Below are 22,436 nucleotides of genomic sequence, written 5' to 3'. Positions count from 1 at the left end.
ACCAACAGCAAAGTTTGGATCCCATTGACGAGGTGGCCGCCCTGATCGCCGCTACTGTGCATGATGTGGACCACCCAGGCCGCACCAACAGCTTCCTGTGCAACGCAGGAAGCGAGCTGGCCATCCTCTACAATGACACAGCTGTGCTAGAGAGTCACCACGCAGCACTGGCCTTCCAGATCACCACACGAGACGATAAGTGCAACATCTTCAAGAACATTGAAAGGTAAGAGATTCTTTACATAACCAATAGGTCACGCCCCCCAAAAATGAAAGATATCCTCATGTGTTATCTGCCCCGACTGTTGATAGATCGACTGAACATCACACAATCACCAAACACAAAATGTAGTCAAATTTAGCCATTGTTAAGTGGATACAGCTTCAGTATGTCGCTACAAATCTGAAACAAACATAAAATGTGTTTCACATTTGTACAAAGATCTTGACTAGTATAATCAAACTAATGTGCTCAAAACACAAATATTTACCTCAGTGTTTCCAAATAACTAAGATAACAGTTTCGACTGACACAATGTCGAGAAGATAATTAGTATATTTTCATTTGGCACCAAACCGCTCCTGTAATTTATTCCAAGTGCATTTGCTGACTTTGGTGATTATGTGTGATTTGATTGTGTAATTGTACTAGGGCTGCAACTAATAGTTATTTTTATTATAAATTGATAAAAATAGTGAAAAATGCCTGTTATTAATGTGATTTTCTAAAGCCCAAGATGACCTGTCTTTTTATATATTTAATTTACTGTCACAGGTGACAGAAAAAAATCTTACATTTGAGAAGCTGCAACCAGCTAAAACAATTATTCATTTATCAAAGTAGTTGGTGTTCAAATGTTTTGTGTTACATATAATTAGTGATCGACAGAATGTTTGTATGTATCAACATGTAAATAAAAATCATATTTAAATGTATAAATGTATTTAAATCCTTTATTAAAATTAGTTTGTGATACAGAAGTAGCATCACCTGAAGTAGCACAGGGGATAAGCTAAGTCTGTATATGTGCCGCTGAAAACAATACTGTGTGTGTGTGTGTGTTGACAGTGGCGGGTAGTAATGTGATTTGAGTCCCAAAGCAGAATAGCTCACATGTGCTGGTCCCCTCAGAGGGGGAAGGTGAACAAAGCATCCATTCATCGCCACTGTCATTGCAGTCAGAAGAGGAAAACTGTTCACACGGGTTTCTGTGCTATTTACCACACTGGCATCTCACTCTCTCTGTTCTCTCTCTTTCTCATCTCTCCTGCACTTCACCTCCTTCTCCCATCTGGTTTCTCTCTCTCTCTCTCTCTCTCTCTGTGTAGGAATGAGTATCGAACACTACGACAGGCCATCATTGATATGGTGCTTGCCACTGAGATGACTAAACACTTTGAACATGTCAACAAATTTGTCAACAGCATCAACAAGCCACTGGCTGCTTTGGAGGAGAATGGGGTGAGATTAAAAATGAAATCATGCTGAAACACTCTTAAATGTTTTTTTTTTGTCGGGTTTTTTTCATACCTGTGTAGAAATAGTATTTCTAATTTTAGCAATTTTTTTTCCTAAATAGATCAGTGTCCTGTCAGAGCAGGAAGGACACACGGGAGCTTTCAGACTTTATATAAACACAACGATTGTAATCTCATTCTGTCACATGCTGTCACCGAATCGTACGTAGTCCAACAGTATTCAAGCAACAATAGTCGAAGAGCTTGAGAGATGATGAGACTAGTTCAGGGGACTTGTGGCCTGTTGGTGCCTGGGCACAGAAATCTTTGTGGGGAGAGAATTTTACAACTTGGTAACATCTTTCTCGTCTCTGTGTGGAATGCTCAACACAGACATTTAAAAGTTCTCTTGCCTTTTAAAGGCAGGAATCATCCAAACAAACGATCTGACGACTGATTTTCCCCTAAATTCTTATATTGAATACAATCAGTTTCAAAATCAGTCAGTTTAGACACATGATGCATTTAAGTGCTTTGTCTAAATTGTTACAGAGGTGAAGTTTAGTTGATAAAAGAAGTTCTAAATGCTTCCAGAAAAGGTCTTTGTGTCAAATATGCTGTCATTTAATTGCAGAGTTAACTTTGACACTTGAAGGTTTGGAATAAAACAGAGACCTCACTCATCTTGGCACAGAAAAATAGACCTTCTGTACTTCTGCTTAACATAATTCAATCTTGAAACATGCTGTAGCCTGCAAATCATGTGACTGCATGACGCATGCTGTAGTCTTTTACATGTAAGTGCAATGAATACAGACTCTCCTTCTCCATGAAGAAAACTAAAACCTTTAAACGTCGCCTGTGGAATACTTTATCCTCCCAGTTTGGTTTATGCTCAGACACAGTCGGTTATTTTTAAAGTTGTTCAGCTGATGTGTGTGATAAGGAGCTGTTTATTGCCACTAATAAGGCTGCTTTGTTTTTTGGTTTCTTTTGTTATGTTTTTTTGTTTTTTTTTAGGGAAACAATGATGAGGAATCTGTCAAAGGAATTCTGACGTCCCCTGAGAATCGCATCCTTGTCAAGCGAATGCTGATTAAGTGTGCAGATATATCCAATCCATGCAGGCCTCAGGAGCTCTGTATAGAATGGGCCGGACGCATCTCGGAAGAGTATTTTGCACAGGTAATGAGACAAAATAATATGGTGTTGATGGTGTGGGGAGAGGGATACGGCAGCTGCACTGTTTTTTTTTTTTGTTGTAATTTATGTATTCACTGTGCATGATGATCACTTGTGCCTTCATCTCTGGTACAGACGGACGAGGAGAAGAGACAAGGTCTACCAGTGGTTATGCCTGTGTTCGACAGAAACACATGTAGCATCCCAAAGTCCCAGATTTCCTTCATAGACTACTTCATTACGGACATGTTTGATGCATGGGATGGTAAGAGTGCACAGCATGATGGAAACAGTAGAGATACATACACGGCCATACATCTGCATACTGGTAGCATAGACAAACACAATTCAAATGCACAAATAACACACACTGTGGATAATTACTTCTTCAATAGAAAGACACAATTAGTGCCATGTAAAATGTCTGTTTACAAATCTTCAAAAGTAATGAGAAACGTCCTTTACATTATTTAATACACCTGTCAAAGCAACTAAATGAAAGTATTGTCGTTTAAAAACATACTTTTATACCTACATGTACACAGTCTTGGGGAAACGCTGATTCGCTGCAGATACTGACCTTATAAAGCCGATCGGGTATTGGCTGGGACGTGACCAAGCCACATTAGATACAGTTTCTTTGTCAATGTCATTATGAAATTAATTGTTTCCACTATCAGTCATATTCATTAGGTCACAGTATGCCACCAACTCAGTGTTCAGTGCCACAGCAATCCCTGACCTCATCTTACCTTACATAAAAATGAATCCAATGACTTACACACAGTGAGGTATACATATACATATTTTAAATTTGGGAAAAAGAAAACACTGACAGTACTGGGAATCGGTACTTAGTATCAGCAGCGTTATAAGAATGAGTACCGAGAGAGAAAAAGCTGGATTGGTGTTTTTTACAAAAAAACCTGTCAAATCAACTTCTTTTATCTTCTCTTCAGCTTTTGCAGACCTCCCCAATCTTATGCAGCACTTGGACAACAACTTCAAGTACTGGAAAGGCCTGGATGAGAGGAAGCTGCACAGCCTGCGACCGCCTCCAGAGTAGGTGCTGCAGTGTTCGGCCCCGGGACTCTTCAGTCCGGGGCAGCCGTCCTCTCTCCTGCTGGGGCGTCTCTCTCCCTGCCAGCCCAGCCAGCCAAAAGGGCCTCCTCGCCTTCACTCTCCTGCTTCTGTAGCACGCCAAGCGTCCACACGTCCGTCGATACAGAAACCACAGAAGGACTTCCTGACGGGCAGTTGCAGCAGTAACATTGTTGGCTTTACAGCCCTGTCAGATGAGAACTGTGACAAACAGACACGGACACAAACGGTATCCTTATGAACTTCTTGTGCCTCTCAGGCATTCGCAGTGTAGCTGGTCGAGTGACATAACTGAGAGAGGAATCCTTACAGGCCTCCTGGCAAAGCATCCGTCCCCTAATTACCACGTGGGCTCTCCTGTTTGCCTGTGAAGTTGAGTAAAAACTGCTTGTTTATAGAAGGAGCGAGCAACACTGGAGGGGTGGATGGAAGTATGGTCTGGATATGAAGGTGTCCAATCCTCGTCAGGCCATATCACCTTTGACCTCCATCCCTGTGCTCAGAGCAAGGCAGGACTGCTCCTTCTGCCCCTGGAGGCCACACCATGAAAGAACACTCCACTGCTTTTTTTTTTTTTTTTTGTGGCAATATTTTCATGAACACATCTAAGTTGACACGTAGCTGTCATAAAAGACATGTGGGGGGTGGGGATGCTTTCTTTTCGGGTCAGGGAGTGGATCTTCACTTTAGGCCACTGCTGAGAGACAAAAACCTCAACATCATGATCATAGGTATCTAATTACAGATGATTTGGTATGTTAATTTTTCTTAGATGTTCCATATTTTCTATATCAAAATTCATACATGAATTAGTTGATAAATAAATAAGAACAAAAATGAATTTAAAAAGAGAGAGAGAAAAGCCAAAGCTGATGAAGACAAATACTACTATAACTCTCAAAAATTTACAATTATTATTCATATGAAGCATTACCATATTAAACATTTTTATTTTCTTATCAAAAGTACAGTACCAGTTTGAATGAACACTTTTGTATTGCACTGTAAACAATATTAGAAATGTCTACGTCTCAGTGATTTGTCCAGGGATGGGATGTTGCATTGGAGAATAAGCTGTTATTGTTGATCATCAGGAGTTTGCGTGTATGTGTGAGTGTGTGTGTGTGTGTGTGTGTGTGTGTGTGTATGTGTGAGCGTGTGTGTGCGCGTACGCATGTGTGGGTGTGTTTGGGTTGTAGGTGCGGGTGTGTGGGTGTATTCATTGTTGCAACAATCCCTTACTCTTGGTTTAATGCTGTAAACCGCTTGACATTTGACAACAGCAGAAATATGTGAAAACATTTTGGACTTGAAAATTTTTTCTCCCAGAAATTTTTGTATCTGGTTTATCCTACTGAAAAGACTGCCTTATTTTATACAATATTTATACAGTACATCCCACTGTGCAACTGCAACGGACATCTGGAGTTTTTATTATAACATAGTCAGAAGGTTATGTTCAAGTAAATCTCAATATTTTTATAGACAATGAATTTTACACTGGATTTGCAGCAAATGAGATCAGCCATTCTAGCTATCTGAATACCTGTGAATTGGATGGTGACACACAGCATGTATACAGAGAACTAAATGGTTAAGAAGGATGTGGATCGCAGAGTTGTCTATCACTGTCTTTAAGCAGTCTCCTAGAGGCCAGCTTGCATTGATTTTTGATCAAACATCATTCTATTTTGGCCACTTGTCCAACATCCTTATGCACAGACCCAGGGAACAGCTTTTTGTTCAAGGTTGGTTTCAGATTAGGATACTAATATATGTTAAAGATTGTTGCTTATTACGAATATTTCCTCTTTAAACAGTATATAAATGCCATAACAGCTAAGCAAATGATGGTTAATAAGATGTATTGACCGTGGTTATCTTTGTTTCTCTCTTATGACAGAATTGTACACTCAATCAGGGGATTTGTTTGTTCCTTCTGATTCACATCTTGGTCTGAAGGCACGGAAAAAAAATAGAAATTATTCAATGAAAAATAAAATAATGTCAATTATGAGTTTGCAGACTGTTTCCTGCAATAATTCAATGTCTGTCCTCTTACTCATGTCATCTTTCTCATTCATTCTCTAATGGCTTTATCACAGTATGTCTAATGAATATATTGAATTTTTGCACTGAGTCGCTGTAGCTGTTTAACTGCCTCTTTAAGTTTCTTGTTTTACTTTGAACTATCTTACTTTTAGAGAGAGGACTGACCTAGTTTAAATCAAAGGTTTTCAGTTTTTTGAATGGAGGCAAGAGATGCATCTCAAACTGCATGTTGGCTAGCCGACACCCAGGCTTGGACGTCTACTCTACCTACTATAAGAAGGACATAAAAAAACAAAATGAAACTCATTGTTTATATAACTGAGATGGCACATGGAGCAAATCTGCATTTCTTCTTCCAAACTGGGATACTCTCCAATTTCAACAATGAGTGGTAGAATACCAGATAATGCTAAACTGAAGTAGGAACACCCTTACTCTTCTGCCGGTCACTCCACATTTATCATTTTTGTAAAATATTCAAAAGTATTTAACAGACTGCATGAACAAACAAACCATTATAAATGAGAGTTACATAAAATGATTCATATTTTCACAGCTGATATGCCAGTTTGATCTGCACAGAAAACTACTTGGGTGGGGGGTTTTGGTTTAAGAAGATGTATTTACTGCCTTATGTCCTGCCATGATCTCCATGCCATCAAGAATGCTAACAGAAGTTTTTAAAAGAGAATCCGTTTTACCTTTTTAATATGCTCTCTATATGCCATCTATGGTCTAAGTATGAAGTTTCTGCTATTTATGGTTCTTGAGTTATCATGTTCTTGAGAAAAGTTAAGTAAATTAGGTCATTAATTAGCAAAATGGTTCATACCAACATGTTTGCCTTTGTCTACTACATATCGGGTTTCAGTTTGAACTTGAACTTGTTAGCGTAAAGTGTTAAGGACTTGCAGCAACTTCTGGGAAATCTGTGTTCCCTCATTAATATCCAACTTTATGCAGCAGGACACTCCAAAATCCAATAAAATCATCTACTCTATATCAGGTACAGTCCATGAGGTCTATATGTGTCTACAGAGTGACAGATGCCAGCATGACATCATAATGCAACGCATACCGTGTACTATGGTGGCAGGACATTAAAAAACTACTTGGCTGAAGTTAGGAAATGATTGTGGTCATGGTTTAAAAGAAGACAATGCTGGCTGTTGGTAGGAAATGGGAAATAAACAATGGTTCCTGATCTTTAAATCATTTTACACAACCTCCGCCCTTCGAGAGAGGTGGTGTTGTATTGTTGTGTATTTTGCACTGTTTAACATTATTTGCCAATGCAGAAAATCAAGAAGTGAAAGAAAAGGCTGTGTTTTTTTTCTTTTTTATGCAGCCCTAAATAGGCTGTTTGAATTCTGCCTTAAGGTGATGTCACACTGGCTTCGCATTCAATGAAATTACTCACACTCAGCCATGAAAAACACACAGTACAGTGTAATGATTGATGTACGTAGTAAATAAATACTTAGCAGAAGGATTACAAACAACACAGTTTGTAATTTGCTAGTCTAAGGTTGTACTAAACATGGTGATGCAAAATGCTAGAATAATATTTTTTTTGTATTTATAAACACAGCACAAGTAGACTACTTTTGGCTGCATGGTCAGAGTTCCAATTTTCTAATATTTCAAATTGTAAGATAAAGGTCAGTGGACTGTGAAAAAGACTCAAGGACTTTGTTGTACTATCCATGACAAAATTTAATTATTTTTTTAATTACTCTCTACTCTTTTTCCATTTGTTTTTTTTTTTTTCAGATGTTTTTGACGTTATTCATATTTTGATTGATATACATCTCCCTCCTATCTTTGACAAACAACTATAAACACTTGACATTGTCTTGCGAACTAGTTCTGAGAGATCAAAAATTGCTCTGACTACCTTAAATGGGGGCCCAGCCGCTACTAATTACCCCAGACCTCCCAAGCAGGTTAATCCAGCCATGGTCATGAACACACAATGAGGGTCTTAACTCTTTGGATTTTCCTTCTTTTAATCACACATTTTAAATCCACTGGCTGAAAGTCCGTCCTGAGACAGTTTAACTCCTATGCTTTCCAAACTAGGTGACCTATATTCATTAATGATCTACAATTAAAATATATAGTTAAACCGAGTATTACGTAACAAGAAAACAGCCCAGCTTCCGGTGAGTCAGACTTTGCGACAAGTCGTCAGAAGAAATCGCCGGCGCCAGAGAGAGCAGACTAATGGCTACCGTCGTCCATCGTCAACTACATTATAAACTGTTTTAATTTTACCGCAGATTTAGTGGAGTGGTGCTATGTCTTCGGGAATGACTGGACAAACACCGTAAGTACCCGCTTAGTTTGTTAGTGGTAAATCTGTCGGGTAACATGAGTAACGTTGCACGGGCCAGCTAAGCTAAGCTAAGCTAACGCTAGCCGCGGTGTTAGTCAGTTGAATCTGTTGATCTGAAGCTTTACCACCAGCTAGCATACATGGTTGTGGCCTGCTAATAAATGTTAGCTTGAGGGGTATGATTTGAACGTTTAAAAGTAAATACGAGTAGGTTAAAACAGGGTGTGTGTTACCTATATGGTCGAACACTAGATTCACATTAAGTTTTAAGTGGATATATTGGTAATATCTACGTCCAAAAACAGGATTGGAACTTGCTAAGTTAGCTACCTCAGCCTTGCTTCACTTTCAGTTAAGGCTAGCTAACTTTGGCTTAGCTGAGAATAAACAGTTAACCAACGTTAACATTACGCCTGTTGATTTGGAACAAAAAGAGAGAGTGTTGTTAACTTCATCCAAAAGACAAAGTGTTTATCAACGAAATACTTTAAAAAGTCCACAATTTGCATGCATCACCTCATATCGGTTGATTGCAATAAACAGCCATCTACAAACGTTAACGTAACCAGTCTCGTTTCAGGTATTGAATACGTCCCATCAAGTGCTTTCGTGTGTGTGTGTGTGTGTGTGTGTGTGTTTATATGTCACAGTTTGGGCTACATAGTTCACTAATATGATTGTGGAACACCAATGTTTTAAACGGAGAAACTTAACATTTTAATCTTGAACACGTTTCCCCATTCATCTAAGATTTAACAAATCATCTTCAATATTGATATGGCCAGTCGGTTTTGCTTTGAGTTTGTTTTTTTTAATTTTTCTTGTTAAAATTGTGGAGCAATTGTATGCTCATTTATTGTTTTTTTTTGTTTTATCCTCAGGTGCCTAACCAGCCGATGGGATCAGCCAGCCCAGTCTAAACAGAGTATAGATGTGAGGCAGCAGAGGAGCAATGAAAGTGCAGCCCACCCTGTCTCTTTATCAGGAGTGGTGAGCACTGCTGGTTCAGACAGCACAGTTTCCCAGCCACCACAAACAGGAGAGAAACCAGCACCTCAGGGAGGAGTTGAAATGGCCGCAGCCATGGCTGCTAAAATAAATGCCATGTTAATGGCAAAAGGAAAGCTGTTGACTCCTCCTCCATTACTTGCAAAGGTGCACATGATCTAAAAACTGTAGCAAATGGCTGTATAATATGTCTTGCTCATGCAGTAACTAGAGGACTAACAGTTTCTTGTCTTTTAGACCCCTCCAAGTGTGCCTGTACCAACCACTACAGAAGAAATGGTGGTCACAGAGGTTGACATAAATGATGTACCACTAAATTGTAGGGACCTCCTTACTAAAGGCAAAACACAGGAGGAGGTAAGTGGAAAGTGACCATGGTAGTGTTGTGACACACCGCAATAGTTAAAAAAAAAAAAAAAAATGGGGAAAATTAGAAATTTTGGTCTTTGTACAGCTTTAAATGAAAATTCTCTAATATGAAATATTACCTTTTCCAGATACGACAGATTAGTGGAGCAGTTGTCTCAACAAAAGGTCACTACATGACTGAAGCTGAAAAGGGAAAAGGTGGAGGGTATGTATGAAGACGTGATCTTGTTACTGCAAAAGTAGCCCTCCATATATTAAAGTTTTACATCACTGGATAGTAGACAAAATATATGATATTTATTTGTTTCTGTAAAAATCTCAAGATCTTCTTATTGTTTTGAGTAGTTGTTGCAAGCTGTACAGAATCTCTCTCCTGCAAATCTTATTGCTTGCCAAGATCATAACATACTTACCAGGAGTGAAACATCTATCAAATAAAAATGAAATTTATCAATCACCACATAAAATTAATTGCCTGAGTGTTAAAGTGGTAATAGAGAAAAAAGAAAATGCTTGGAGGAGTGTGAAATTTCTGTGGTGTCACATTTCTGATTTGCTTTCTTCTAGACAAAGACCTTTGTATTTGCATGTCCAGGGAAAGACTCAAGAGCATGTCAATAGTAAGTAGCACCTTTTTTCTTTTTTCTTTCTTTCTTTTTCTTAATCTGTTCAGTATGCAGAGTCTGGCATTGTCTTTGTGTAATGTAATTCACAAATGTCGTAAGCATTCCAAAGCCTGTTCTTTGGCAAGAGATTGAATATAGCTGACGTCCATGCTGACTCTTCTGATCATCAGAGGCTGTGATGAGGATAAAGGAGATCATCTCTGAGGGCGTGTTGAGGGCCTCAGCAGCATCAGGAGGACAACAGGTGCCTGTAATACCTCCACTCACACTCTACCCTCAACCTCCTCGGCCTGTTGTTCCCCCTCCTGTGCCACGGACTCCCAACACCAACTCAGTGCCAGGCCAGGGACATCGGCCTGCAGCTCCTCATTCAGGGGTAGGCAGACATGATGTCTATGTCGGAGTTCAAGCCTCTACAAACACTTGTGAAAAATGTATAGAGTTTTCTGGCAGTTTTGCACTTATTTCCGTATTAGCAGCTGAGAACAAAAGTATTTTACTTTTCTATTTTCTAGCTGTACTTTGATGTTTATTTCGTAATTAAGTGGTATTAAACATTGCGGCTAGAGCTAGGATTTATGAAAGAGGACTTAGCTGTGTTGGCTCATAATCTATTATTATATCATATTTTACTGGGTAATATTTTTTTATACACAAGCAGAAACATGACAAGAAAAAATAAAAAAGCATTGTTGACACATTATTAGCCTATACAGATGATCAAAGGAATACTAGGTAACAGCATTTATAAAACTTTTTTAATTCATTTGTAAAGCGTCAATTATACTCCCTTTTGGACAGACACACATACAGCTGCGGACACAGTTCTTAAAATTCTTTCTAGTTTGCTAGGAGAAAATCATATGCAGTTGGTGCCTTAGTAGTTTGGCACCAACTGCGCATGCAGTGTGTTGTATTAGGTCTGTTTTTCTGAATATCTGTTGTACCAGGCTTCTAATTGAAAATGGAGGTAAAGAATGTGAGGCAAGTGAAGACTATGTTGCCTTCACTGATACCCACCTCCCAAATGAAGTAGCAGAGAGAACGTCCTTGGTCTACAGAGGAAAGCCTTGGATTACTGCATCTGCTTACAAAGCTGTCTGTCTAGTCAACCTTTAGATGTCAACATACAACCCAAATGTGCAGGGCATGTTAATAAATCACATTTTCTTCTCATCCTCAGAGCTTCGTGCACACAAAGATTTTTGTGGGTCTGGACCAGGCGTTGCCTTCATTTAACGTGAATGAAAAGGTCGAGGGTCCAGGAGGCTCGTACCTGAGTCACATCCAGACAGAGACAGGGGCTCGAGTCTTCCTCAGAGGAAAAGGTTCTGGCTACATTGAACAAGCATCAAAACGAGAGTCTTTTGAGCCTCTTTATGTTTACATCAGGTATGGTCATTCTAAAGGCTCACATTTTGCAAATTTATCATGTTCCCTATTAGGATTCTACTTCAACTTTCTTGAGTGGTTATGCTGCTGCCTATAAGCAGTTAAATAATAATCATAATAAAAAAAATCTGCCTCAAAGATTCCCCTCAACTGGTCACATTACAAAAAAATCATCAAAAAAGCTTAAACAGTGAGTCAAACTGGCCGGTAAGGTCTGTTTTATCCGATTATAACTTTTTGTGTTACAGCCATCCAAACGCAGCTGGATTGGAGGCAGCGAAGAAACTCACTGAGAGTCTGCTGGAAACTGTAAGTTCGTGATATTGTCACCATAAATAAATAATTTGGATTTGGTCTGAATTTAATCAAAGACTAATTGGAGGTATAAGAAGGTGAAACTATCAAAGCATATAGTTTTCACTGATACCCACCTCCAAGAGTGAAAGCGGTAGTGTGAACCACCTGATCTCCAGAGATAGGTTTTGAGTGCTCTGCACCTACCCACAATACAGTTGTTGAAAATAAATCACCACAGCCTTTTTGGATTTTTATTCAGCTCTTTACATAGTTTTTTCTTTTTTGTCTTGTTCTCCAGGTGAGAGCTGAACATGCCCGAATGGTGTCCATGTACACGGCCACAGGCTCAACACAACGTGAGTATTCTTTTACTCTTTGTAACTAAAGAGGCAAATTCCAACAGAGTGACCAAATATCAGGTACTAGCTGGCTGCATTCTTCTTGTGGTAATTAATCCTTTGACATCTTTAGTGCCTCAACAATAGGTTGAAATAGTAGGTCAAATTTTCAGAACACCCTGTTATTGATCCATGTGATATATGCTATTAACTCCACATTCTATACTTTCATTTCAGCATACGCAGCACATGGATTTCCACCTAATAGCAATTACTCTAGCCAGGGGTCCTGGTATAACTACCCAGCAAATGGGTATGCTGGCGGCTATTCAGCGTATCCAGGAGACCGTGGTTATTGGAGTAATGCAAATGGTCCCCCAAGTCATTCTAACATGTCGACAAACCCTCCATCTTCTCAGGCAATGGTTCAGTATCCGGTGTGTCCTAGGAAACCACATCCCTATCTCGTCCAGGTAATTATCAAAGATTAAAGCTGCAAACACTTACTGATTAAAGCACTAGTTTAAATCTGCACACAGACACACACATCACAAGCTTCATTAAACTCATTGTTAAAAGGTTTTGAGCTCATTGTTAATGCAATAAACCATATAATGTCAGGACACATGAAACCTTGAGGCCTTGGAGTAGTTGTGGTTCTTTAAAATCCTTCTGCAGCATCAGTGTGTATATGTTGGTTTTGATCTACTTAAGGACCCTGGCAGCAGTGAGACAGTGGAACCTGAAGCATCTTTGAGCAGCCCCCCTGACTCAGGAAGTCCCAAGCGTCATTTCCACGAGGCAGCCAAGGAAGAGCAGGTTAGCTGAAGAGTAACACCTGCACATATTGCTCCAAGTCCATTCTGGCCATTTTAACATGAACATGTCTCTTACTCATTGATTGAACGGTTTGAGTTACTGATGAAAGTTTAAGTGTCAATCATCACTGCTACACCACAAAAATCACTGAACTACACACAGTTATACACACAATTATATTCCATGAAATAATTGCATGAAAAAAAAAATCTTTCACTTGGGCTCTATTTGTTTCTATCTCTTGCCTATTTTTAGACTAGTTGAGTAGTGAGTTACATAAATGTTGTTTAAACATCAAGTTACCATCCTGTTACAAATGACTACGCTAAGTTGACCTTGGATTTTAGCTGCATCACTGTTTATACTGAAAATAGATAAAAGGCTGACCATAATGGAAATTACCAGCTCTGCCACAAATAACTTTCAAGGTTTAAATAATAAAATAATCTAAATTTGGGTGTTTTAGAATAGTTAAAATGTCTTGCTCATTAGTTTTAGCCTTTCCTGCCTATATAAGCATTTTTTCTTATTTTAAATGAAAGTTTTTAAAGGAATAACAGTAGGTTCGAACTAGTTATTCCTATATTTTATTGTCCCTATGCATACAAGAGGACACTGGGATACTAAACAAGGGTTTCTTGTAGTGCGCAAGCAGAGAATATGTCTTTGGTAAGAGAAAGTTAAAATGAAAATAGAGAGTGCAAATGAGCTGCTGATTATGCTGTTGTTTAACCACAGAGTAAATCTCTCTCTCTCTCTCTCGCTCTCACTCTCTTTCTCTTTTTTTTTCATTCAATAACCAACTTCCAACTGCATTTTCTTTTACGTAACTTTTGACCACTTCAAATAACTACAAAAAATTAAGTTTGAAAATAAAGTTTAAAGATTAGCAGCACTAAACACCTGAAAAGGTTTTGTTTCTATTGTGGTCAAACCTTTTTTTTTTAATATGCTAAAAGGTTTGAATTGTTTTACATTTTAGCCAACCAGCCGCTCTCCAGAGGGTCCTCCTCATCAGGAGTCTGCACTTCCTGCCTCCAATGTTGGAGAGGAAAAAGCAGTAGAAAGGTCTGTTAATAGATCTCATTTCCTTTGTATGTTATTCTTCATGAATCTTGTGTGGTGTAGATACTGACGCTTTTCTCTTTTCAGGATTCTGATGCCTCCACCACCACCTCCCTTTGTGACTCCTTCCCCTGTTATGCGCAAAAGGCCGAGAGACGCAGTGACAGAGGATCTGACCAGTCAGCCCAGCAGCACCGCGTCAATGGGTATGCATTTCTTTATTTCCTTACATTCTGAGAGCCCGAGTACTCAGACATTTCTTCTGTAGAGTTGTCTGTTGCATGAAATGGCATCTCCCCCCGTGGAGGAATGGGGGAGGAGTGGAGACCTGTGTGAATCTCTCCGCTGGTAGAACCCACTAACACGGTCTTCTTGTATATGTTTTTTGTCTTTCCCTTGTTTTCTCTCTCAACATGTGTCCCCGGACCTGCCTGTTATGGATGTGTGCTGTGCTGCCGTTTCATTTGATATCTTCCCTCCCCTGGCTGTGGATCAAACGAACTCAAAAACCACCGCTAACATGGGGCTCCTCAATGGGTTTCCTTTTTGTTTTGTTCTCGCTTTGTCTCTCCCCCTCTCTCTTTGCCTCCCGTCTTTCTCTTATGTCTCCCACCTCCTTGCTACTTTTCTCTATCTCTCCATTTTTATTGTGCCCTTACAGGTGCTCAAGAGGACGTGTGTGAGAAGAAGTCTAAAGTGGACGAAGATGCATCAGGGCTTGTGCCCTACGGAGGAGATTCCTCTGACGAAGAGGAGGAGAGGACACGCAGCAGTAAGACAGCTAACTCATAACCCCTTCCCTGCCCTGCCCCGCCCCACCCCGCCCCACCCCCACTGTCCAGGATACTCGCAGACCCAAAGTCCACATTCAGTTTATCAGCGCAGTTCTTAAACTCAAACCCCATAAAAGGAAAAATCCACCCTTGTGTTGAGGACTATACCAGTGTTTTGCCATATTTTCCCCATTTACTGCAAACAACTTCTTTATTGCTGACCATTCTCCAAGCTAAATGTTTTTGTTTGACTTTTTTGCTTCAATCCAAGCAGACATGGTTTTGCATTCTTCTCTTATGGCATTTAAAGACACCTTCATATTTCTGGTGCCACTTTATGTACTGACCTCAATTTTGGGACTTAAAGGGCAGCTGACTTAGCTTTGTCAGGTTGACGGTATTTATATAGAAGTAATTAGGGTTGTCATCTTTGTTTTCATATTGTTTTAGGGCTTTCACTCTCACTTTACACATCAGTACAGCCTCTGTCATTTACCTCTATTTTGGTTCATTTTACATAGTGATCACAAAATAAGTTGATCTGCAGCTACAGCTTGGTTCTCCTGAATGGAGATTTCTCCCTCTCTTGGTCTAGTTCTACTGTGGGCCTGTGTGTGTGTGTGTTAAGACAAAGTCAGTTGCAAATCAAATGCACTACAAACATTCACAAATGAATTTCAGGCTTCAGCTAGATATGTGAGCCCGGCAGTAGGTAGCAGAGTGGATAAAGGAGCCATAGTCACGTGTGCCTCACACACCTAGAATCAAGCAGCAGGCCTACGGAGAATGGAGATACAAGGTTTTGTCAGAATGCACCGCTCACTCGTCAGGATTGGCAGATGGGAAAGGGTGCACAAAGGGGTTGCTTTAAATTAAGCAGCAGTCATCTGTGCTGATTAATGATGATTGCCAAAAGGGGAAAAAAATCTTTGATCAGTGATAGACAATCTGTTTACGGTTCTTATCAGTAATGAAGCACAGATGATAACAAGCCGGCTGAAGATGCTAAAAAGCTATGGTATGCATGTTTTTTGAATTATCACCAGTCTCTGATGTTTGGTGCTTTCCTGGACTCTTAAGGAAGAATGGTTTTCATTTTCTTGTCCTGGTGTTGGTTTTGCTTTGTGTACATCTGTTTCAGTTAGTTATTTTTCATGCATCTCCCAGAATGCCTTTCTACAATCCCTCTAACAGTGGGTTGGATTTAGTCAAAGGTGGGCATGGGTAAATGTATGCCCACCTACATAGCAAATGTAAATATAGATAGCCTGCCGAGTAGTGCATTGACACTGTACATACGTTTGTAGCCACATGACTTAAAATGCAATACATCATGTGGCTCAATGTTATTAGCAAATTTTGAGGATATGGCTTTAGAGAATATAAATCTTTTTCTCCCTTGTTATTGCTGTCATGATAGCTTTTCTTTTTTACTCCAAGGGTCAGACTCTTAAATGTGCACTTGCCAAAAAAAAAAATTTGGTCCAGAAAAGCAAAGCACATCATCAGCAGCCACTTTTAACAGTGTGGAAGTATTCAGGGTGGATTTTTCCTTTTCAGATGTGAATACAATTGTATAATAACAACAAATTGATTTTTTTTTCCTTCTTAAAACCATTTATTTCATTTTGCAATGCATCTTTTGTTAAACAGAAACAAGCTCCTTATTTTCACTTTTGAATTTCAACACTCGGTCTGCTGCAGTTACTGATGGTATAAGTACATATTGTAAAATTCAGTGAAACTTTTTCTTATCTTGGAAAATGGTGTATGCCTGTTCCCATGGAATACTACAATAAAAACAACTAAAAACCCCTTATTGTTTTTGGATCACACACATTTTATACTGTTGAGGAAGATCAGCAGATGTCTATATCTTCAGTGGCAGGTGTTTCTTAATGGGGATGTCCCCCAGAATTTTATTTTGTTTTTTATTTTTTTAACCAAAGTGTTGTCTCTTCCCACCAGGCTTTACATTGTGATACTAGACATGATTGCTGGTGTCAGGTGAATGTGTACTCGGGAGCCTCTATACTGTTGTGTACAGTAAGAGCTCCTGGGTTGTCCAGGCCAAAGCAGGGGTGGACATAACTTTGGAAGTGACAGTGGAAAGTGTGTAGGTGTTGTTCCAGATCCACATTAAAGAAGGACAGCGTCCCCCTCTCGTAGTCCAGTGCCACTCCTATCCGTACTGGGTTCACTGTAATCCTCAAGTCAGGACTCCAACCATTGTGTAAAAACTCATATTTATGCCTAAAGGAAAAAAAGAAAAAAAAAGAGGACAACTTAATGATTCTGAATAGCAAAGTAGTTCTAAATAAAAAGCTTTTGCTCTCATCCTGTTGGGATAATTTTCCCTCTGTCAGCCAGTAGTGAAGCAGATGCTGAATCATGAGCCAACAGCCGGATTTCAAATCGCTGCGGATTAAAGAAAATTAGAAATGTGATTGTTGAATTGTGCGTAGGCAGAGTCACCAGGATGATGCCCACAATGGAAACCACATTCAGGGCTTGTGTGATATGGTGGCTCTGAATGATTTGCTAAATGTGACGATTCAACTGTCCTGCTTTGTTCCAAGAAGAGTTGCCATAGCAACATATAAAGTAACAGATCTTCAACTCTGGGCTTTTCTACCTTCAATGGGCTTAGTTTTGCATAGAGCGGATCCACAATTTTTTTTTTTTTTTTTTTGCTTAGGAAATGAAATTTTCTTGTGGCTAAAAATACAGTCTTGGCCCAGTTTCCATGAACTGCAGTAGTAGTCCCTGAGAAGATCAGCAAGCTAATTCTGATCTCAGATTGTTTGAAAAATCTGCATCTACTTGGTCTGTGTAGTGCCGTGCAAATCAAAGCCAGTTTGTCCTCTGCAGCTTGCATAACAAACAGGAATAACATCTGAGCAACAAAACCAGGGCCACTTTAACCTTTGTTTTGTTTAAACTTTTACTTCCTCGTTGTTTGGGGTCCCACAGACCCCACTGCTGTCTGTGTAAATATTATATTATTGCAAAATCAATGTTTTTAGTTAAAATATTTTTTCTTGTCTTCTGACCTTACTGAAAACCCCAACATATGTTCAACGTATTGAAGTTGTAACCATTTCCTCTGCCACAAATTGTTACACACATTGTTATTGCACCAAGTAAGAACATATGGGCTTTGTGCAAACAAATATTTACACCTTTTGTTTGCTAAAAAGTCTCTCGCTGACATATAAAACTCCAGTAATGTCACTCCACAGAATAACATGCTACAGTGTATTAGTGACTGTTATGCAACACCAATAACATAAATCCTAATAGACTTATTTTGGAGGAGTAGTGCTGTGCTATAAGTACTGGCAACACCACAGAGCATGAAAATCCATTGTATATAATGATCATATATAACCCCAGATGGGCTGAACAGAACATTAGAGTTAATAAGATCCACAGTGGTGCTATTTTAACAGAAGTTGCACTTTTACCTGGTTGGAGTGAGAATGTGTCTCATACACCAGGAGGTGTTGTTGGCTCCGAGGTACGAGCTCCTCTCTGTGTCCACATATGCAACTCCAATCCTGAACTCTGTCCCATCATCTACCTCAACTTCCCAGTAATGTCTGCCTCGCACTGGAATCAGATCTCCCAGGACTGCTACACATCTGTAGGTACACACACACACACAATGTACATATTTACATTCATAAAATGGAAATCTTGAAAGTCCCAATTATTTAGCCATTGTGTTCTTTACCTGGTAAAGGTGTTATCATCAAAGGCCATAGCACTAATAGACAGCTCCTCATCTCCATAAAACATGGTGAAGCCATCTTCAGAGATGGACAGGCAAGGATGGGCAGTTTCCTCCAGGAGATGGAAGAATGTACCTGCACAGGTGAACAAACATTGTGAGTCATAATCTGAATGTGCCAAGTTATTGTGCTAATTAAATAAGTACATTTACCTTTTTGCTAACAATTTTGAGGCAATATTACTTAAGCATTTTCATGAATGGCCACTTTATTCTTCCACTCCTCTGCATTATTTTACAGCTTTGGTTACTTTTCAGATTAAGACTTCAAAAATAAATAAATAATGAAAAATATCTACTTAGTCTTAACATAAGTCTATAAGTCTTTGTACAAAATATGCATTGTTACCAAAACAGCAATTTATGAAGCAGCGAAAATTCGTTGCACTGCAGTCACTTGTATGTTAATCTCCCAATCCCCAGGTTCCCAACCTGGGACCCACACAAGGGGTCAGGAGGTGCGTCTATTGGAACGCCAGATAGTTATAGGAGTGAGAAATTATTTAAAAAATAATCTGCAACACATTGTTTAGTTTTGTTCTAATGTTTTTGTTTGTTTTTTCTTCTTAAATAATTCATGGTTCAACTTCTTCAGTATTCAAACATATTTAAATGAAACAATGTGATCACTCATCAGTTGAACTGCTCATTACTTACAGATACTTATCCTGTGATGACGGTTCAAGTCCACATTTCATTTTGTTTCAAGTATTTTGCTGCTAGTACTTTTGTTTAAAGGGATATTTTTATAAATTGATATGACTACTTTCACTTCAGTAGATGTATGAATACTTCTTCCATCACTGGCCAAAAGTTTCATGGACAGGCTGGACCATGATTTCTCTCACCTGTTGTAGAAACTATAATGACGTCACTCCTGTCGCTGGGCCCGCCAATGTTGACTGCTCTTACAGAGATGAGGTAACGTCGTCCAGTCTGCAGCTGGATAAGACACTGACAGGTGGGCACGGCTACTATAGACCTGGGGGATTAAACATTGTGACAGAAGGCTGATATCACTTCTAAATATATTAAATGCAAAATGATATGAACTTTTTGGATTGCCCTCTATTTGTAAACCTCTACTAGAGATGAAACCCTTGAAATAAGATCTTCTCTAACTACTTCTGAAATACTAAGTGGATATATTTGGACCATGGAGCTATATTAATTAAGGCAGGTTAGATTCCTATATGCAGAAATACACAGAATATTCAAATAAATGGTTTGTTCTATGAAATGTCCAGAGGAAAAATGAAAAATGACCCCAAATGTGAGGACAGTATTCTAGCTGAGGCTAACAGTGCTGCAGGAGCTGAAGCTAAGAATAGATTTTCTAGGACAGAGTGTGTCTTGATTCAGCAGCTCTATAACCATGGGACCTCAAAAATCCCAGGCAAGCACTAATGCAGGATTTTGTTTATGGATATATAACGAAGCCAAAGCCTTATTAAAGGACAGGCCAGTGAAGACTAATATTGTGGGGGACTGCATCTTTGTTTTATATCCAGCAGAGCATTCCTGTTTCAACTAAGTTATTTTTATTTATCTTTGTGTGTGAATTCTTAAAAACAGAAAAACAAGCCAGATTTCAAGGAAATGCACAATTAAATCTTGACCTTGTTCCTGTGTCAAATCTGTCAACTGTAAGCGTATGTCAACACATTCTTACTCAGTAACACCACTCTCTGTGCCATCAGTACCCATCTCACTCAGCTCCACGTTGTAAGAGTCTACAGGGTTGGTGTTTCCTGATTCCCAGCGGATCAGAGCAGCCTCTGGACAGCTTGTACACTCCCTCTGCTTGATCACCGGAGGCGACGGCACTAGGGAGCGAGGATTTAAGACTTTATTTTTTCTAACATCAATCAAGTGAGGCTGGAGTATTTACAAAATGGGGGTAAAAAATACATCTGAAACTGGTTTCAGGGGACATCCAGACAACAGAACAATTATTCCAGCTGTCAGGTTTAGTGAGTCTTCGTGTAGTTTAAGGAGGGTGACACTTATTACCTGTCATGTATAAGGCCTTCTCACTCGCTGGGCTGATGCCTGTGGTGTTGGTAGCCGTCACCCACAGCTCATACTGAGCATTAGGCAGAAGATCTGTCACAGTGCAGTGGGTCTCCTTCACTTTCACCTTGCTTTCTGGAGAAAAAGAACAGATTTCAAAACACATCACTAGTGTCCTTTGGAGAAATGATAGATTCCCCACATCAACAGATCCCATTTCAACAGTAGATGGTGTTATCATGCAGTCAGTGTGTCTGTGTTATACCATGTGGTGCACAGGTACTGTCTGCTGGCATGTCCTCCAGCACTGGTCTGTAGTAAAGCTCATAATACTCCACCGTGTCATCAGAGAACAAACTCCAGCACACGCGCAGAGACGTCTGGGTGGCAGAGTTGGGCATCTGGGGGTTGATTACTGGGGCAGATGGAGCTGTTTATAAATTAGAGAAATAGTATAGTAAGGCATAAAAATGTCAAAAAACATCATAGTATAGTAAGGCATGAAAAGTCATAAAAACGTCATAGTACAGTGAGGCATAAAAACATCAAAAGATTTCATGGTATATCAAGGAATGAAAACCTCATAGTATAATAAGGCAAAAAGGTCAAAGTATAATAAAACATAAAAGTCATAAAAACGACATAGTATAATAAGGCATAAAACGTTATAGTAAGTAACTTGTCGGTCTGATTGATTGTGTGCTCTTTTTCATATTTCTGTCAGAAGATATCATCTGTTCAGTAAGGCATAAAAACACCACAGTATAATAATGCATAAAAATCATTAAAACGTCATTGTATAGTGAGGCATGAAAAGTCATTAAAAACTACATAGTATTGTAAGAGAAAAAAATTTCAAAAAACGTCATAGTATAGTAAGGCATAGAATAACGTAAGGTATTAATCGTTTTACATGCATATTACTTTGATTTTAGAATATAAATGATGTATGACTGTATAATTGTGTAGGACACCAAGTTATTTACGACACGTCTGGAGGTCCTGGTTAGATTGAGGAATGTTTGTTTTTGTTTATATGTTTGGATCCCCACATATGGAGAATAATCTCAGGAGCTCTGAAGGAGGATGACTCAAAGATAAGTGGCCCCACGGATTAGAAGCTATCCACATCAACATCAGATCGTCAAGCACACTGGAGAGCCAAAGACCATACAAGCAGTCAAACTTTTGTTACTCATAGAGAGACCTTGGTGTGCCTTGTACCAGATCTGTCCATTATGCACAAAGAAAAACCAGCCACATTGAAGTGTTTACTTGTCGGTCTCTATCATAAAATATGATATGATATTAAGGCATAAAATGTAAAAAATTGCGATAGTATAGTAAGGCATGAAAATGTCAAAAAATGTGATATTAAGGCATAAAAATGTTAAAAAAAAAGGTCAAAGAATATTAAGGCATAAAAACATCATAGTATAGTAAGGCATTAAAATGTCAAAAAATGTCATAGTATAGTAAGACAAAAAGTCATAGTATAGTAAGGCATAAAAATGTAAAAAAAAAATGTCATAGCATAGTAAGGCATGAAAACGTCATAGTATAGTAAAGCATAAAAGTCATAGTATAGTAAAGCATAAAAATGACAAAAAATATAAGTATAGTAAGGCATAAAAAACGTCATAGTATAGTAAGGCATTAAAATGTCAAAAAATGTCATAGTATAGTAAGGCATAACAATGTCAAAAAACGTCATAGTATATTAAGTCATAAAAATGTCCAAAATATGATATTAAGGCATAAAAAACGTCATAGTATAGTAAGGCATAAAAAGTCATACTATAGTAAGGCATA

The 22,436-nt window shown here is 38.9% G+C and overlaps 3 protein-coding genes across 3 annotated transcripts in view; 2 read left to right on the top strand and 1 right to left on the bottom strand.

Moving 5' to 3' along the window:
- The window catches only part of pde8a (phosphodiesterase 8A), a 42,274-nt gene extending 36,516 nt beyond the window's left edge, over positions 1-5,758 (top strand). The window contains exons 18-22 of the mRNA XM_023408774.2: positions 9-226; positions 1,330-1,462; positions 2,479-2,643; positions 2,776-2,905; positions 3,600-5,758. Coding sequence (XP_023264542.1) covers positions 9-226; positions 1,330-1,462; positions 2,479-2,643; positions 2,776-2,905; positions 3,600-3,706 — 753 coding nt within the window. The 3' untranslated portion in view covers positions 3,707-5,758. The remainder of the gene's footprint in view (positions 1-8; positions 227-1,329; positions 1,463-2,478; positions 2,644-2,775; positions 2,906-3,599) is intronic.
- A 2,228-nt stretch (positions 5,759-7,986) lies between these two features.
- On the top strand, positions 7,987-16,633 carry LOC111656867 (KH homology domain-containing protein 4-like). Its single transcript, XM_023408762.2, has 14 exons — positions 7,987-8,122; positions 9,013-9,286; positions 9,377-9,496; positions 9,637-9,713; positions 10,076-10,128; positions 10,305-10,510; positions 11,318-11,526; positions 11,775-11,835; positions 12,122-12,179; positions 12,399-12,634; positions 12,876-12,980; positions 13,963-14,048; positions 14,133-14,251; positions 14,707-16,633. The coding sequence occupies exons 1-14, from the start codon at positions 8,094-8,096 to the stop codon at positions 14,835-14,837; spliced, it is 1,764 nt and encodes a 587-aa protein (XP_023264530.1). The 5' UTR covers positions 7,987-8,093; the 3' UTR covers positions 14,838-16,633.
- Positions 16,413-22,436, bottom strand: part of fsd2 (fibronectin type III and SPRY domain containing 2) — an 11,848-nt gene continuing 5,824 nt past the window's right edge. The window contains exons 6-13 of the mRNA XM_023408786.2: positions 21,849-21,853; positions 20,890-21,054; positions 20,625-20,759; positions 20,284-20,437; positions 19,460-19,593; positions 18,555-18,687; positions 18,286-18,462; positions 16,413-17,071 (exon numbers count right to left, since the gene is read on the bottom strand). Of these exons, the coding sequence (XP_023264554.1) occupies positions 16,822-17,071; positions 18,286-18,462; positions 18,555-18,687; positions 19,460-19,593; positions 20,284-20,437; positions 20,625-20,759; positions 20,890-21,054; positions 21,849-21,853 (1,153 nt within the window). The 3' untranslated portion in view covers positions 16,413-16,821. The remainder of the gene's footprint in view (positions 17,072-18,285; positions 18,463-18,554; positions 18,688-19,459; positions 19,594-20,283; positions 20,438-20,624; positions 20,760-20,889; positions 21,055-21,848; positions 21,854-22,436) is intronic.

Source organism: Seriola lalandi, unplaced genomic scaffold (assembly GCF_002814215.2).
Source record: "Seriola lalandi dorsalis isolate HSWRI2012SDOR001 ecotype SW California unplaced genomic scaffold, Sedor1 jcf7180002054372, whole genome shotgun sequence".
Lineage (NCBI taxonomy): Eukaryota > Metazoa > Chordata > Actinopteri > Carangiformes > Carangidae > Seriola > Seriola lalandi.
This window is presented reverse-complemented; position numbering and strand designations above follow the sequence as displayed.

Coding starts and splice junctions, on each gene's coding strand:
- LOC111656867 (XM_023408762.2), top strand. CDS start 8,094: ATGTCTTCGGGAATGACTGGACAAACACC. Junction 11,527..11,774: donor CCTCTTTATGTTTACATCAG/GTATGGTCATTC, acceptor TTTGTGTTACAG/CCATCCAAACGCAGCTGGAT. Junction 12,180..12,398: donor GGCCACAGGCTCAACACAAC/GTGAGTATTCTT, acceptor CTTTCATTTCAG/CATACGCAGCACATGGATTT.